General features: G+C 43.9%; 1 protein-coding gene across 1 annotated transcript; it reads right to left on the minus strand.

Moving 5' to 3' along the window:
* Positions 1-2,057: 2,057 nt before the first annotated feature.
* dusp19a (dual specificity phosphatase 19a) lies at positions 2,058-12,574 on the minus strand (the record flags this gene model as incomplete). The annotated part of the gene is made up of 4 exons (XM_079733776.1): positions 2,058-2,243; positions 10,693-10,845; positions 11,802-11,848; positions 12,352-12,574. 4 exons carry the CDS (start codon positions 12,572-12,574, stop codon positions 2,058-2,060), a joined length of 609 nt encoding a protein of 202 aa, XP_079589902.1.
* Positions 12,575-19,031: the final 6,457 nt, after the last annotated feature.

Consider the following 19,031-nt stretch of genomic DNA (forward strand, 5'->3'; position numbering starts at 1 on the left):
CTGCTGTCGTGGTGTACTGTATACCAACAAATCACACAAAATTAAATTCCCGCTTTTGGCTAAACCGCCGATATTCCGGCCAGAGGCGTAGCCACGGGCGTGCCTAGGCCTGTCCAGGCCTGCCCATGGCTACGCCTCTGGCCGGGATATCGGCGGAAGGCTCTTATTTCGGAAGGGAAGGTTTACGTAGACACGTAAAAGCGTCCGAACCTCCGAGCTGTGTTGAAGGCGTCATCTGTATAGGGTTCATTGGGGATATTTGGGTGCGAAATCAAGACGGCATATACCTCGGCCTGTGTAAACGCGCGGACCATGCCGGGGAAAGGTTTCAAATAAGATGGGCATACATGGCAGTGTAAAAACGCTTAATGAGTAAAAGTAATTGGAATGAAAGAACAATATGTAAATTAAAAACCACCTTATTAGAACCCACGATATTAAAGCTAACATTAGAACCCCATTGGACAACCCATTCATAGCGCTTACACCAGTTCTGACTAGATTCTGCATCTACCCCTTATATGTTGTTGTGGGAAACACAACATATAAAGTTGTACCGGGCTGAGATAAGTCAGACCCTGTAGGCGTGGCAAATTTATCATCCCGCCAACAACCAAAACAGACTGAAGGTTTACCTGGTAAATCAGACCCTGTAGGCGTGGCTTATTAACCATTGCTCCCATACCAATACAGACTGAATTCTTACCTAGGTCCTGGAGATGCTTCATGAACCACCTTGTATCATGAAGCACATGTTGAACCTTCACTCTGAGTCACCTAGCCCCGACAGCAACGTACCAGAGGCATCAACATTACGCTCCATCACACCTTTAGTTTGCTGCTTGGTAAATAACACTATTCAGAATCAATCCATTGGCTTATAGCCTACCCCAAAAACGGCACACACATATTACAGGTCTTTTTTTTATTATTATTATTTTTATTTTATTGGTTTATTTGAAACACTTTACAAGGTAATGAACTCCATTTTGGAAGCATAGGAGCATGAAGGTACACTGGATGGTCAGGATCCTATGATCCATATATATATATATATATATATATCATAGGATCCTGATCCCAGTGTACCTTCATCAAAATGGAGTTCATTACCTTGTAAAGTGTTTCAAATAAACCAATAAAATAAAAAAATGAGATATATATATATACACACACAGATATCCATATCCATCATCAAGGATCCAGAAGTCCTCTTACAGCAGACCCTGTGCGGGATACGGCATCGAGCCTGGAAACCCTAAGCTGAAGTAATGCCTTAGTTCCTGCTATGAAGATATCTATACACAACTTTTAAGTCAGAGCTTTTAGAAGGGGATTTAAGTAAGATTTTAATAGCTGTTAAAATATATATGACGATGGGAATATATGACGATGTGACCATGGGAATATATGATGATGTGACGATGTGACCATATGCCCATTTGACCATATAGCAATATGGCAATATGGCAAACACAAGACCCTGGAACACAAGACCCTGGGAACATAGGACCCTGGGAACACAAGGAGAGGAGCAGAGGAGGAGGGAGAGGAGAGGGGTAGAGGAAGGAGGAGGAGGCAATCATGAGCGACCTCTGCCAGGAAGGAGTGGAATCCAAGTTACCTTTATTTGTAATTTTTATACTTACTATATATCTTCAAAAATACATTGCTTTGTTTTATGACAAATTGAAATTATGTTTTTGGTTTCTTTATTTAATATAAAATATCTGTGTTCTGCTGGTCTGCAGAGCCCTAGCGGTATAGGTTGGTATTACGGAGGAAGTGTAGGTGGTCAGCAACATGGATCTCTAGGGTTAGAGATAGGGTGGTCTGTACTGACCCTAACCCTGTCCTAGTGCTACGAATAGAGTGGTCTGTATCGACCATAACCCTGTCTCTAGTGCTACGATAGGGTTGTCTGTATCGACTCTAACCCTGTCTCTAGTGCTACAGATAGGGTGGTCTGTACTGACCCTAACCCTGTCTCTAGTGCTACGATAGGGTGTTCGGTGATGACCCTAACCCTGTCTCTAGTGCTAGGGCTAGGGACAGGGTCAGGGTTGTCTGTATCGTTGCAGCTGTTCCAGGAAGCCAGGGTTAGGGCAGGAGGTCGGCCGTGCTGTTTTTACCAATGACAAGGCCTCTTCAAAAGGTTGGCCATCACATGACATCAGATAGCCAATCACCACCGCTGCTGCCCTGGAAACTCCTGTGTTGCAGTGCACCAACACCACACCGTTCTAAGAAAGCAAGACAGAGAGAAAGCTATCAGATATATATTCACTCAACATTTACAGAGGACACTCAAATGATATAGTATGCCTCACATGATTAGGTGCCACCCTAACTATGGATTAAATATATATGAATACCATACATTATTTTAGGTTTAAGATTAAGAAGAAGACTAAGGAATAGTTGGTTCAAGGTTTCAGCTGCAACATCCAGGAACATCTGTTGAAACACTACCTACCTATTGAACAGGTAAAACAATGCGACTCGCGAAACCATAACTTCTTAGACCTTAGACCACAACAGGCCTTACAGAGAAAGGAGACAGAGGGGCTTTCTGCATCACATACAACCAGAAACAGTGTATGAATCAACTGCAGAACCTGAGGGATGGGTTATCTTGGGTAATGCAGAAACCTGTTGTGGCAGAGTCAGCCATCACTAATCCAAGGTGGCCGGCATAGCAGACTGGACGCCCTCTGTGGGAACCTGGCGAGCAGCACAACCTCAACCGGTCTGGGGCTGGACTTACTCCTTTCTCATAGAGCACATGTTCTCCTTTAGGGCCGCAATGAAATATAGTATAGAGCGCCCTCTCTCTCACTAATAATGCAGATTAGGAGCTCCCTGTTCCAGGTCGTGAAGCCCTCCTCAGAGAGTCCTCCTCATCCGACAGACAGGCCTAATGTCTAATGGCTATATTTCTCAGCCCACAATTGCACTGCAGATGGCTCAGCGGCCAGAAAATAAAGGCTTCACTCCATTGTATAGTGGGAGGGCTCTCACAGCAACGTCCAGGAGGGGAGGGGGAGAAGCTGCCGGCTGTACGCGATTTGACTGATTTTTGAGCTCTCAGCGGAGTGCTGACTTGCACGTCTTTTTCAGATGGAGAACGTAAACGAAGGAAAGCCCTCTGATTGGACGGGCAAGACTGACAAGTAGGCGGGCCTAGGCCCGTCCAGGCCCGCCCGTGGCTACGCCTCTGGCCGGAATATCGGTGGTTTAGCCAAAAGCGGGAATTTAGATGTGTGATTTGTTAGTATACACCACGACAGCAGCGCTACACTGCTATACATTTCACTGTCAGTTTAGTGTCAGGACATTCCTCGTAAGCGGGCTTTGTAAAGCCTGTGCAGCGCGTTGGAACAAACCTATTGTTGTACATTCTCTGAACAACATGACTGCTCAACATAGTCTTTTATGATTTTCTTGGCAACAATTTGTTTACTGGAGAACACATTTGCCCAGGAGGCGTACGATTTTGATAGTAGAACCGACTCACAATTCCCATCCCTAATCCTGCCCAGACTGGTGAAAATAATGAATACTCAATGATCCATCCCTCTGCTGGCCCATATGTTTATTTTTGAAAGGTTGTGGTAAGTTTTATATATTATGAAACTGGGTTAATGGCTGTGATGTCTCTTTACTTCAAAATCGTTGGTGTGTGAGGGCGACCATACACGTCTTCAGTCCAAGACTTAAAGGCCGTGTTGCAGGGTTTATTTTCTGACGAATTTGTGCAATTTGCTTGTTAGACCCTTGAGTGTAGAGACTAGTAAGAGAGTGTTCAGCAGATTATACAGATACATAGATAAATAAACAGATATTATATATAGTTAGTATAATGCTACACGTGAACCTAAGATGGCGCAATTTGATTGGTTCGCTATCTCGGGATATTGGGCAATATCCCATGATTGACATTTCAAACTCTATATTGTTTTCATCGCAATAAATTAAAAAATAAAATAAAATAAACCGCTAATAACAAAACATAAACACCGGCAAAAAGTGTTATCTTGTTTATTTTTGGAGTGTTCATGTGTAGTATATACTAAAACATTTAATTAACAATAGTTAATTATAGTGGGGAATAGTGGGGAATAGCCCCCTCGGCCTTCGGTCTTGGGGGCTATTCCCCACTATTCACTTCGCCTTCGGCGAATAATTGTTGATTAATAGCCTAGATCAGGGATGCCGTGGTGGCGGCCCGCGGGCCGGATCCGGCCCGAATTGACATCACATTCGGCCCCGTTACATCAGTGGTTGGGAAGAGTTTTATTTTTATTTTTTTATTTATAAATTTTAATTTTTTTTTTTTTTTTTATAAATAAAATTATGATACAATATCAACAAATGTAAATGTACTTTTGTTTTTTATCCTTACTTAATGGTTTTAAGTATAATGATTATTATTATTATATGATTAATTATTTTCCACGTAATCCAACAGTTTGTTTTGCCCGTCTCAGTTGCAGCGTGTGCACTGACCAACGTTCTAAGGAACACGTGTCTCCCGCTCGATATCAGTCAGGATGTTATCAAAGAAGCGGAAGGTTGACTCTGAATGTCGTGTCTTTCAGGAGAAATGGAAAGAAAAGTATTTCTTTTGGGAAGTGGGGGGCAAACCTGTATGTTTAATTTGTTCGCAACAAGTGGCTGTGCCAAAGGAGTACAACATCAGACGACATTACGAGACCCATCAGGAGAAGTACAACGAGTACACAGGGCCGCGCAGGGCACAAAAGCTAAACGAGCTAGCCTCATCCCTCAGAAAACAGCAATCCGCTTTCTCGAAATGCCGAGAGACATATGAAGGTTCGTTTTAATTCTTCTCAAAGTCTTATTTTTACGACAACTGTAGCCTAGTTGTTTTCGAATGGGGATTTCTGTATACTAACATAACATTTTACTTCATGTTTAGGGGCAGTGAAGGCGAGCTATGTCATCGCATGGGAGATAGCTAAAGCTTCCAAGCCTTTCTCTGAGGGGGAATTCGTGAGGACGTGCATCACAAAGGCAGCCGAGCTAGTGTGTCCAGAAAGTCGACAAGCCCTAGCGAACATCAGCTTATCCCGACCTACAGTGACCGAGAGAGTGGAAGAGCTCTCCAGCGACTTGCGCAGCCAACTTAAAGAGAAGATAAAGTCATTCATCGCGTTCTCTATTGCCCTTGACGAGAGCACTGATGTGACTGATACGGCCCAGTTGGCGATATTTATTCGCGGAGTGGATGCTGCCTTGAATTTCACGGAGGAGTTTGTTTCCGTGGTACCCATGACAGACACGACTACAGCTAACGACGTTTTCGTTAGCCTTGTCGGGGCCCTTGACAATCTGGAGGTGGACTGGAGTCGCGCTGTCAGTGTGGCTACGGATGGTGCACCTTCCATGGTAGGAAGAAAGGCCGGGGTGGTCGTGAAGTTGAGAGAAAAGGTACGAGAGGCAAACCCAGACCAGGTATTCTGGAACTTTCACTGTATTTTACACCAAGAGGCGTTGTGCTGCAAAAGTCTGAAAATGGAGCATGTTATGAGTGTTGTTATTGCCACTGTCAATTTTATCAGGGCCAGAGGGCTTAACCATCGGCAATTCGATGCATTTTTATTTGAAAATGACATTTACAAGGGCCTTCCCTATCACACCGATGTGCGTTGGTTGAGCCGAGGCGCAGTGCTCAAACGGTTCTACAAATTACGCAAAGAGATAGACGAGTTCATGCAGGCTAAAGGGAAGCCTGTGGAGGAATTGGACGACCCCGAATGGATCAGAGACCTTGCCTTCTTAGTGGACATTACCGAACATTTAAACGTCTTGAGTGTTACTATGCAAGGTCGTAACAAACTCGTTACCGAGTATTATGACAGTGTCCGTGCCTTTCAAAATAAACTTGCGTTATGGAAGGCACAGCTCAGCCAGCGCAATGCAGCCCATTTCCCATGTTTAAAATCTCTGTCTGTCAACCATCAGAGCATGGTCAAGTATGCAAGCTTGCTTTCCGGCCTCATGCACGAGTTTGACTCACGATTCACGGTTTTCTCTGAACTGGAAAAGGACTTTGCGCTTTTTCGGTCTCCATTCACGACGGATGCTTCCGAGGTCCCAGAGGGGATGCAAATGGAACTGATAGACTTGCAATGCTGTGCGCGGTTGAAAGATGCGTATGCATCTACTGGTATTGAATCATTTTACCAGTCTTTGCCACCCGAGTACCCAATTATCACTGCCTTTGCAGGTAAAATCCTTGCACAACATATTTATGCGAGCAGGCATTTTCAGTAATGAATTTTAATAAATCGAAAGTGCGCAATCGCCTGACACATGGACATCTCAATGATGTCATGAAAATAGCCACGGCCCAGAGCCTGTCCCCCAATGTGGACAAGCTGGTGAAAACTAAAAGGCTTCTGGCTTCGACATGTAAAATGTAGCTGGCTTCCTCATGTTTCATAGTGCAGGGAAGTAATGATGGGGAGGAAATAAAGGAGATAGGTATGTGGAAATATTTGTGGGAGTTGATTGACAAAGTTAATGTGCTATCAGTTGCTTGTTGTAATGTTGCAATATTTTTTTTATTATCAGTTTCTACTTAATATTTAGTCACCTGACCTGTTTGAGTACTTAACCTTGGTACATATTTTGACTTCTTTAGGCCTTGGCTACTTAGCCTGGCCATCTTTTTAATTTGCCTAATTAGGCCTGTGCATCCAGATGATTTTATGTGCAAGTTGTCAATAAATTTGATGAAAGTAATTTACAGTTTATTGTGTTATGTATGTGACCTAGTCAACTTGTTGTTTTTAAAATATTTTAAATGTAAGTTACTGACATACAGAGGTTGATGTTACACAGTTAAAAAGGGTAAATTGCTTTTGGCTGCCATATAATTGTATGCTTCGTTGCGAGGCTATTGTGTATTGCAATTAATTTTTAATGTATAGCAGGCCTTCATTAATTATATCAAATAGCATGTCTATTTGTTTAGTGTTTGGTCTTGCCAGGCCAAAAGTGTACCGGTAATTTGGCCCCCCGAGGTCCCACTTGAAAACAATCTGGCCCCCTGACAGATTTCACCCTGGCATCCCTGGCCTAGATAGATAGCCTAGTCAAGTCTTTATTAATACCAAGCCGGGAATTCATTAAGGTGATTCGGCTCACACAGTATAGCCTACAAGACCACACAGAACAAGGGAGACAACAAGTCTGACTGGACATACACAAAATACATCACATTAAAACTAGACACATGCGTAGATAGATAGATAGATAGATAGATAGATAGATAGATAGATAGATAGATAGATAGATAGATAGGATAAGATAATTAAATATGTTATTTTATTTGCCTTGCGGAGCCAGCCAATCCTGTGCGCGTATGCAAATTAGCCACGTGCGCCTAACACAAGAAAGACAATGTTGAGAAGTCATACTAAAAACGGATAGCAATCGAAAGCTAAACCAGAATGTATCAATCACATACTTTGGGTCCATTCTACCTTATGGTAAGAGGCTAGTCTTTAAATCTTTGCAGTGACTGAATGTTGATGATAAAACGGATTGTTTCACATAAGATGAGTGTGTGCGACTGTGCTGTGTCCTTTCCGCCTTCGTCATACTGCATGGTTAAGAAGGCCTTGTGGTTAGTTGTGGTCTTAGTGAAGCAGCCTAGCCTTGGAGTTGGATAAGTTGGAGTGATTGTGTACGGGCGTGCGAGAGCGACAGAAAGTGCACACCCGCCGTGGTGATGTTTGGCTTGTTGTGGGCTGTCTGTCAGCATCCGCCGGGTTGGACGATGTGCTTTGTGTATGTGTTCTATGTACATCTGTCTGGTCGTATTTGCGGTAGATTGATGGTTAAATAATGTCACACCACGATCGGTTATACTTGCAGGCACTCATTGCAAGTGCACTGTTTGCGTGTCTGATAGGCTGTTAGCCCATAGCTAGCATTATGCCTTCTATTTCTAGATCTTCTGACTAAGTTTACCTGTACTTATCTGAACGACATAATCGCTGTCATTAGATATAAAGAAAACGTTGACTTTCACTCGGTGCTATTCACTGACAGTAAAATCAAATAAAAGTGTTGTTATTGTGTGCACTGCTGTTCATTGACTAGCTCCAGCGCTCGTTGCTGCGTTGCTAAATGCGTTGCAACTCTCCACTCATTCTCCTCTGACCATGCATTTAATTGGCTTTGACCGCCATCAGTTCTCGGCAATTCCTCATTCGCCCTCTCACGTCTGACAGGTTCGAAATTATACGGCTGTGGGCCATCATACATGTTATTTGTGGTTCTTGCCACCTCTTGGACGCCATAGTTCAAGTACTAGGCTGAGGCTACCTTCCACCATGTCTCCCTAACGTGACGTCATCGCCGAATGGCGTTAGAAAACACCCGTTACTGCCAAAAACGACAAAAACTGGACTTTAACACTATTTTGGAGACATATTATAAATGATACACATATTTTAAGTGCTTTATGTACCCATTAATCAAAACTTCCGGTTACCTGCACGTAGGCCTTTAAGTATTAAGACCAAACACCTGTTGAAACTAACGTCAATCAAACTAATCAAATTGATTCACCAAAATTACTTTACCTGGACAATTCTAAGGATTTAGGTATCCATTATAACCGTTAGCTAAAACGTGAATTGAAAAGGTAATTGAAAATGAGGTAAGAAACGTGGCAAAGGAATTCAAACAGGCCTTGTTCTTTGGATTTGATGTCAACGTCATAGCCACTTGGAGAGGGCAAGACTGGTCTGGAAATTATTACAGCCTTTTTCCTGCATAAAAAGCCCGATTGTCATATATATACCTTTTAATACATTATATAGATACATATATATTTATAAATATAATTTGTAGATGTATATAATGTCATACATTAATGCTGTTTGTACTCCATCTAGTCACAAAATCCATATGCTGGCCAATATGTCAAAACATTTTCAGAATTGATTGTGATTTAAAATATGGTAGAAAAAAGACATGTGTGTTCCGAGAAAAGTAAAGGAGGGTTCAAATCATTTGAGGAAAAGGAAAAGAAAGAATTGTAATGAAGCCAGGACCCCCAACCTGACTAACTATTCCCCCAGGAGATGAGGGCACATCTGCAGGCTGTGGTGATAAATAATGGTGTTCACGGTCAGCAATCCCTAGTAGCCTTCCCTAAACTAGTGGTCACTGCCCACTGTGTGCCCTTAAATGCTGCTCCTTTTGTCAACAAGTCTTTACTTGAGTACGGACACCCATTAGTTTAAGCTATAAGGTACCATTGCTCTCACACACACACACACACACACACACACAAACCAACCTGTAATTTAAGACCCACTTAGCCATGGATAGAGGCGCATGACTGCTTGTTTGTTTGTGTGTGTGTGTGTGTGTGTGTGTGTGTGTGTGTGTGTGTGTGTGTGTGAGTGTGTGTGTGTGTGTGTGTGTGAGAGAGAGAGAATCTGTGACACCTATGAACCCAGTGATATCTGATCTGTATAGACTCAATAATACATCACCTAACCCCAAGGCCACCTGAATTATTCAGTGATAATGACAGAAAAGAGTAAAATAAAAGAGAGTAGAAGTTAAGAGGAGAGAAGAGGAAATGGTGAAGTAGAGAGGTGTTGTTTTACAGTTGCAGTTTTAGTGGTGTATGAATAGCAGTGTAGTTATAGAGGTGTAGTTTTAGACATGTAGTTTTAGAGTTGTAGTTTTAGGGGTGTAGTTATGTAGGTGTAGTTTTGGAGGTGTAGTTATAGTGGTGTAGTTTTAGAGGAGTACGTATAGAGGTGTAGGGGTGTAGTCGTAGAGGTGTAGGTGTAGCATGTAGCTGTGTATTTGGAGCAGTGTAGAGGTGTAAAGTTGTAGATGTAGGGTTAGGAATAGTAGTGTAGATGGGTGGGTGTCGAGGTGTTGGTATATGTGTAGAGGTATGCGTTTGGAGGTGGTGGTCGGCAGGTGTAGTTGTACAGATGTAGCAGAAGAGAGCGGAGAGGTGGAGGTGTAGCAGTAGAGAGTTCAGAGGTGGAGCAGTAGAGAGTGGAGAGGTGGAGGTGAGGCAGTAGAGAGCGGAGAGGTGGAGGTGTAGCAGTAGAGAGTGGAGAGGTGGAGGTGTAGCAGTAGAGTGTGGAGAGGTGGAGGTGTAGCAGTAGAGAGTGGAGAGGTGGAGGTGTAGCAGTAGAGCGTGGAGAGGTGGAGGTGTAGCAGTAGAGAGTGGAGAGGTGGAGGTGGAGGTGTAGCAGTAGAGTTCAGAGGTGGAGCAGTAAAGAGTGGAGAGGTTGAGGTGTAGCAGTAGAGAGTGGAGAGGTGGAGATGTAACAGTAGAGAGTGGAGGTGGAGGTGTAGCAGTAGAGAGTGGAGAGGTTGAGGTGTAGCAGTAGAGCGTGGAAAGGTGGAGGTCAAGGTGTAGCAGTAGAGAGTGGAGAGGTGGAGGTGTACGAGGGGAGAGGTGTGGAAGCATGTGTTTGGAGGAGTAGATGTAGTAATGTAGCAGTAGAGAGTGGAGAGGTGGAGGTGTGGAGGTATGTGTTTGGTGGTGTAGAAATAGTGATGTAACAGGTGCAGTAGCAGTAGAGAGTGGAGGTTTGGAGGTATGTGTTTTGAGGTGTAGAAGTAGTGATGTAGCAGTAGCAGTAGAGAGTGGAGAGGTGGAGGTGTTTGTGAGACCTCCTCCTGGGCCTGTGTGATGAAGTGGCAGCAGTCCTTGAGATGGGCAGTCAGCTCGGTGTCGGGCTGGTCCAGGATCTGAACGCTCTTGTAGATGAAGAGCAGAGGAAACACGTTCTCTACCCCATAGGCCACGTTCAGGATGTGGGACACCTGGGAACAGTAAGAGGAGGAGCCCTCAGAGTAGTTTATTGTTTAGGCTACTGAGATATGTTCTGTCCATGAAGACACAACACACATAAATGTAACCAAACTGAAACAAGATACTGGTCAGCTCGCAGTGTCCACCAGTAGAAGGCTGTGGTTGTACTGGGCAGCTACAAGTAGAAGAATGTGCCTTTAATGGGCGGCTCCCAATATAACCAGTACCAAGCAGCCTTATACCAGACCAGACCTACTCCTGACAATCTTTACCAGACCACTAGACCCAACAACCTTTACCAGACCACTAGACCAAACAACCTTTACCAGACCACTAGACCCAACAACCTTTTCCAGACAACTAGACCCAACAACCTTTACCAGACCACTAGACCCAACAACCTTTTACCAGACACAACCCTTTCTAAGCCTGGCTCCTAGGGGCCCTCACGACCAGAGAACTAGTCTGTTATACTGGCTCTCAGGGGCCCTCATGACCAGAATACTAGTCTGTTTGTGGCAGGAGGTGGAACACGTTTCATACTTTAAACATATGGAACAATCACAGGACTCATCACTGGAAACATACCAGTTCCAACGCTCCATCCCCCCCCCTCACATCGGCCTAAAGGGCGCTGTTCTCCACTATTAACACTGTCTCCTGGAAAACCTCTGAGTTAGACAACGATATAGGGTGACCCCGGTGGCCCCAGGCCAGACAACCCCAGAGACTAACAAGAGCAACTCCAGAACCTAAAAGTCCAGAACCAAAGGGCCCCCAGGTCTATAATGACCCCCTCGCTCATCGTTTCAGCCATTGGCCCCTGGCAGAAGCCTTGAGTTCCAGGTAACCAAGAAGCATGGGTTCAACTGCTGGGGCCATTCTGATCAGGGACCTCGTAAAACACCAGTTCTTTTATCTGTTTCACTGGAGGCCTATTGCCATGGTACTCATCAAGTATCAATACCTTGTACTTCTTTAGAGTTCCAAAGTCATGGGCTGAATCCTGAGAACCTAACACACAAAAACGTATTGAGCAGTAGTTTATTAATCAATGATCAATAATCCATACAATATGAAGTATTGTCTTATCAATCAATAATCGTCACAATATTAAGCAAGATTATTATTTTAGCAATCACTGTAATCAATACCAATACCATAAACAATGTATTAATGATAGTAATGTTAGCATCCTGAGTTACGATTGAGTGTAAAGGGCTGATTATGGTCACACGTTCACGCAAGGCAAGGAGGTTACGGATCCCTTACGTCCTTGCGGACCCTCCTTGCGTCCAACGCAAGGGCCTGACGTGCGCCTCCCAAAAATTGTAACCTTCCGTTGATGCGACGCAGCAGCAAGGGCTGTGATTGGTCCGCTTACTAAACCTGATGTAGAACCATAAAGGTTCACGACTGCATCGAAGCGTCTGCGTGGTCATTACGTTGCGTGAACGTGGAACCATAATCAGCCCCTTAGGATGAGTGTGAGGCAGCAGTAGGAGTCCTCTACTCACCCAGTAGTAAGAAGGGTTTGATGGTTCCTATCTGCAGGTCCCAGGAGGTGTCCGGGACGTAGCCCATGCTGCTGTCGGGGGGGGCCGGTTCCTCCACGACGGTGACGGTGGAGCCCTTCCAGGTCTCGATGATGCGCCGCCCGCTCAGAGAGGTCACCCTGGTGCACTGCCTCCGCAGGCGGCTCCGCGAGAACGACTGGATCTCCTCTGTGAGGGAAGACATGCTCGGATCCAGACCCTGGGGGATACGCCTGGGCAGATCACCTGGACAGATCCACGTGGGCAGATCCAGCTGTACAGATCACCTGGACAGATCCACCTGGACAGATCCACCTGGAGAGATCACCTGGACAGATCACCTGGACAGATCACCTGGGCAGATCACCTGGACAGACCTGGTCTCTACACAACACACTCGGTTTCTCTGTGTCCAGCCTGCTGTTCAATCCTGTCCCCTAGGCTCCTCCCCCTCTCGGCATCTCCCTCCCCCTCTCAGCCTCTCCCCCCCTCCCCCTCTCCCCCCCTCCCCCTCTCCCCCCCACCCCCTCTCGGCCTCTCCCTCCCCCATTTGGTCTCTCTCTCTTTTCATTTACATTTCACTGCTTTATTGTCCGACAATTGGCCAACAATTTGAAGTTTGTAATGGTAGAGCAAAATTAGCAATGACAATTTACAGTATAAAAATAAATAAATGAGTAGAACTAGTCTAATATAACATAATATTATAACAAATATTTCGTAAAAGATGGTCCTTTAAAGGGCAACTATGCAACTTTTTTGGCTTAATTTACATTAACATAACAGGTTCTATAACACTTTATGGGTCGATTTGTCGCTGTTTCGACTCCCCCTGGCGCATTTTGGCGGAAAAAGGGAATATGCAAGTTTCTGCCGGCGACCCACCGCCCACTCTCGCGGGAGTCTCGGGTCTCGCGAAGCACTGAATTGCTTTACGGCACTACAGACCCCCAAACACGGAATCGGCTTGATATAAACACAAGTAGCGAAGGGATTGTTACATTCATCATGGATCAGCCGACTAAAAAGAGACAGAGAAACCCAATGTCGGAGAGAGAAAAGGGAGACTGACGGACAGAGAGGCCAGACATGCGTAAACGTTGGGCGAGCTTCTCAGGAATAGCTTAAACTGAAAGAAAGAGAAGACTGCAAATCGGATGCCGACTTGCCATGGCCGTGTTGCTCTTGAAATTGTAAGACGACACTGAAGTTGGCATCCGATTCACAACATCCGATTCGGCAGTTAAGGAAAAGGTTGACGGATTCTTAACGAGCGGCATGGAGCGACTGATTCTTCGTCGTTTAACCGCTTTGGTTGCGGTAAAGCCGCTTTAATTGGTCTAGATTATCTAAGAGAATCTAAACAGTCTTTAAAACACCGTTTACAATTTATTTAACCTTTATTTGATTAGTTTAAATACCAAAAAGGGGAGATTTAACTGCTTTTTTTTGCATCTGGACCATTTTAGAACTGGTCCTGATTGAAAACCACTACACCTAGACTCTTCAAATCTGGACAAGATTATCCCACTGAGACTATACATTATATAAAACATAGTTTCAGATTTGTGAAACCTTTTCCCTATTTGTGGAAATGCATTAAAGACACATTTCAACACTTGTTTGTGGTCCAGACCACATTAGAACTGGTCCTGATTGAAAACCACTACACCTTCCCTCTTCAACTCTGGACTAGATTATCACAGTGAGGCTCTACATTATACAAAACATAGTTTCAGATTTGTGAAACCCTTTCCCTATTTGTGAAAATGCAATAAAGACACATTTCAACGCTTTTTTGTGGTCCAGACCAAATTAGAACTGGTCTTGATTGAAAACCACTACACCTAGACTCTTCAAATCTGGACTACATTATCACAGTGAGGCTATACATGATTAAAAACATAGTTTCAGATTTGTGAAACCTTTTTCCCTTTTTGTGAAAATGCAATAAAGACACATTTCAACGCTTTTTTGTGGTCCAGACCACATTAGAACTGGACCTGAATGAAAACCACTACACCTAGACTCTTCAAATCTGAACTAGATTCTCACAGTGATGCTATACATTATATAAAACATAGTTTCAGATTTGTGAAACCTTTTTCCCTATTTGTGAAAATGCAATAAAGACACATTTCAACGTTTTTTTGTGGTCCAGACCACATTAGAACTGGTCCTGCTTGAAAACCACTACACCTACTATCTTCGAATCTGGACTAGATTATCAAAGTAAGCCTATACATGATTAAAAACATGGTGGTTTTCAATCAGGACCAGCTCTGATGCGGTCTGGACCCCTTAAAACCATTAAAATGTTAAAACTGCATTTTCACAAATAGGTTAAAGGTTTCACAGATCTGAAACTATGTTTTTAATCATGTATATGCTTACTTTGATAATCTAGTCCAGATTTGAAGAGTGTAGGTGTAGTGGTTTTCAATCAGGACCAGTTCTAATGTGGTCTGGACCCCTAAAAAGCATGAAAATGTGCCTTTATGGCATTTTCACAAATAGGGATTAGGTTTCACAAATCTGAAACTATGTTTTATACAATGTATAGCCTCAGTGTGATAATCTAGTCCAGATTTGAAGAGTCTAGTAGGTGTAGTGGTTTTCAATCAGGACCAGTTCTAAAATGGTCCAGATGCAAAAGCAGTGAAATCTCCCCTTTTTGGTATTTAAACTAATCAAATAAAGGTTACATAAAATGTAAACTGTTTTAAATACTGTTTAGACTCTCTTAGATAATCTAGACCAATTAAAGCGGCTTTACCGCGACTGAAGAGGTTAAACAACGAAGAATCAGTCGCTCCATGCCGCTCGTTAATAATCCCTTAACTGCCGAATCGGATGCCAACTTCAGCGTCGTAATTGACAGTACCCTTGGGTGAACTTTGTCCTCTTTGTATTGTGGCTTCTTGATGTTGATAGTCTCTGTAAAAATGTGTTTGCTCGACTGTTTTGTTGTGAGCCCTGTATGTTTCTAGCTTGCTTGCTGGGGTGTTAGCGTACTCGCTACCAAACACGTTTGTTTTCATGGTTGTATTGCTGTTTGTCTGTCTCGTCTCCCAGATACAGGCTAAATCCCCGAATCCAGGCTCTTGTTTGTTTAGACAGCTAGACCGCTATTCGAATGCCTCCGATTTTTCTAAGAGTGTATAGCCTATATGATGTGATAAGTCCGGCTGACCATATTATGCAGTACCCTGCACGAGCTGCAAATTAGCATATTCGTCGGTAACAGAACTGTTACGATACTGCACCTCTATCATAGCTTTAGCCATGTTATACCTTTGGTGTAGTTCCCCGCTTGTAAACATGTTTGTAAAAAGATTGCTTTGTATTTTTTTCTTAGTTACAAGCATTGGCAAATAGCATTGTTATGAGGCTTGATGACCCAAGACGGCTCGGCCTGCCTGCCCCGGTACAGCCACCACCCGCATCCGGACATGTCCGGGAACAAGTGTCACGAGGAAATCCAGAGAACCCTAAAGAAGATGTTACACAATAGTCGTAAGGCAAAAAAACAAACCATGAAGAACTGTCACTTGCATTTCTTTCAATATCCAAAATAAATATTTTTATAAACAAAGTGTGTATTATTGAACAAATGAAAGAAAGGTGGTGAAAACATGTTATTTAAAAAAAAAATGGAAACATTTTAAAAACGTATACAATTATATTTATTTACAATTTTTATTTGCAGGCATTTACACGTAAACGTAAATGTGTCGGTAATCTTCCAGACACAGCATCTGCCTATGACAACTCTCCTGCGGAGATTAGCGACAGCATACCGTCGTTCTATTCAACAACCAAAGATAAAACAATTCTAATCTAGGATATAACATCTCCCCGTCAACTATAAAAAAGGATGGGTTTATTGTAACACACACACCCTTTCAAAATGTATAACCTTCTCTAATCTTTATGAACATCTACCTCGGACATGGCTTCATGCATTCGCCGGCTTCTTTGAAAACAAATGCACATGGCTAGCATAGAAGTGGATGGGGAAGGGTCGTCAACTAGTTGTTACGACAGTGTTGTAAAATATCTCCTCCGAAGCTGTAGGGGGAGCTCAATGCGAGCGCAAACCAAAAGACAGGGAAGAAGTGGCCAAAATTGCATAGTTCTCCTTTAAAAAGCCGGACGCTCTTTCGTGTAACTCCTGGAAGTGACCATTAGATGGAGATAAAGATTGTGTTTAATTCTCAGGTCCTGTAGGTTGTAACCTGTGGTACTTTCTTGTAGCACTACAGTAATGTAGGTTCGGAGTAGGGTCATATGCATATCAAAAATAATAATAATAATAAGTACTATAAGTAATATAGTATATCATAATAAACGTATAATTTGATATAACATATAATAATACACTGACATAATTTAATAATACAATATAATATATTCATTATAAAGATAGGATATAATATTTTACAATATACAGATATAAAATAATAAATGTACTTTGACTTGAGTGGAAGCATATAAAGAAGAGTGGAGAGGGGATGAAAGGAGAGGAGAGAGGAGAGGAGAGAAGAGGAAAGGAGAGAGGAGACGAGAGAGGAGAGGAGCAGACAGGAGAGAAGAGGAAAGGAAAAGAAGAGAGAAGAGGAGAGGAGTAGAGGAAAGAGGAGAGGTGTGTTTGTGTCTTTGCATCTGTGCCTGTGTGTGTGCCTCTGTGTGTGCCTCTGTGTGTGTGTGTGTGTGTGTGTGTGTGTGTGTGTGTGTGTGTGTGTGTGTGTTGTGTGTGTGTGTGTGTGTGTGTGTGTGTGTGTGTGTGTGTGTGTGTGTGTGTCTGTGTGTGTGTGTGTGTACAGCTGCAGTCTTGTTTATCTTGGAAATTATTCCTGCTGTTCCAAGAAATCTCTTTAAGAGCAGGGCAAAGAGAGAGACAGACAGGCAGAGAGTCAGACAGGCACAGAGAGAGAGAGTCAAACAATCAGAAAGTCAGACAGACAGAGCATCAGAGAGTCAGACAGGCAGACAGACAGCCAGAGAAAGTGAGAGAGTCAGAGATTCAGATAGGCAGAGAGAGTCAGACGGGCAGAGAGTCAGACAGGCAGAGAGAGAGAGAGTAACGCAGAGATAGACACAGAGATGGGAGGGACAGGCAGCGAGAGAGACAGATAGGCAGACAGAGAGAGACAGATATACAGAGAGAGAGAGAGACAGACAGGCAGGCAGGAAGAAAAAGACATACAGAGAGCGACAGACAGGCAGGCAGAGAGAGAAAGACATACAGAGAGAGAGACAGACAGGCAGGCATAAAGAAACAGACAGACAGAGAGACAGACAGACAGACAGACAGACAGACAGACAGACAGACAGACAGTCAGGAAGACAGAGAGACAGACAGAGAGAGAGAGAGAAATGGTTGGATGGAGAGAGAAAGAAAGAGTGAGAGAGACAGACAGCTAGAGAGAAACTTAACGGATGGTGAAATGTGATCCTGCAGCCTTGCTCCATTTCATGTGTGTGTGTGTGAGTGTGTGTGTGTGTGTGTGTGTGTGTGTGTGTGTGTGTGTGTGTGTGTGTGTGTGTGTGTGTGTGTGTGTGTGTGTGTGTGTGTGTGTGTGTGTATGTGTGTGTTTATTTCATGGTTGCAGGGCTTTGCCTGCCAACTATCTCTCTCTCTCTCTCTCTCTCTCTCTCTCTCTCTCTCTCTCTCTCTCTCTCTCTCTCTCTCTCTCTCCCCCTCTCTCTCTCTAGATTAGTAAGGAGATACCTAGCGGACACGGAAGAAAAAGTGCTGAGTCAGGCGGAGAGGGAGGGACGAGAGCATTAGGGTTAGTGGAGAGAGAGAGAGAGAGAGTTAGGGTTATTAGAGAGAGAGGCAAAGAGGGAGAGAAAGGGAGAGAGAGAGTTAGGGTTAGTGGAGAGAAAGAGAGAGAGGGAGAGAGAGGGTGAGAGAGGTAAAAGCACAGCTCCTGTTCAATTACACAATGGACAAATAAAATGTGTGTTATCTGCAGACAACCTGGTTCTTAAACCTCACCCTCACAGCGTGTTGCCATGAGGTTGTAGAGCTGCTCACTGCCTCACCAACACAACACTGGGCCACTGTTGATCCCTGGCCCAGTGTTGATCCCTGGCTCCTGTCGCTGGGTTCCTGTTGGCCAACATCTTGAATCCACCGACATTCTGGAGTTGGGTGTTGGTGTTTGTTGAGGCAGTGTGAAAGCTCCAAGACCTGGAGCCACTGTCACCATGAAGGAGTTAAGGAAGACCTGGAACCTGGAGGCCTGGAAGACCTGGAACCTGGAAGACCTGGAACCTGTCACCATTAAGGGGTTCTGGAAGGCCTGGAACCTGGTAGCCCTGGAACCTGTCACCATGAAGGGGTTCTGGAAGGCCTGGAACCTGGAAGACCTGGAACCTCTCACCATGAAGGGGTTCTGGAAGGCCTGGAACCACTGTCACCATGAAGGGTTCTGGAAGACCTGGAACCTAGAACCTGTATTTATATTATATATATATATCTCTATATCTCTCTATATATATATATATATATATATATACAGAGAGAGAGAGAGAGAGAGAGAGAGAGAGAGGACAGGATGAAGGAGAGGAAAGGATAGGAGGAGAGATGAGAGGAGGAGAGAGGAGAGGAGGCTGGGTTAACGGGCCAATCAGAAGCCAGCTCCTCGCTATGA

Source organism: Pollachius pollachius (genome assembly GCF_949987615.1).
Source record: "Pollachius pollachius genome assembly, chromosome: 3".
NCBI lineage: Eukaryota > Metazoa > Chordata > Actinopteri > Gadiformes > Gadidae > Pollachius > Pollachius pollachius.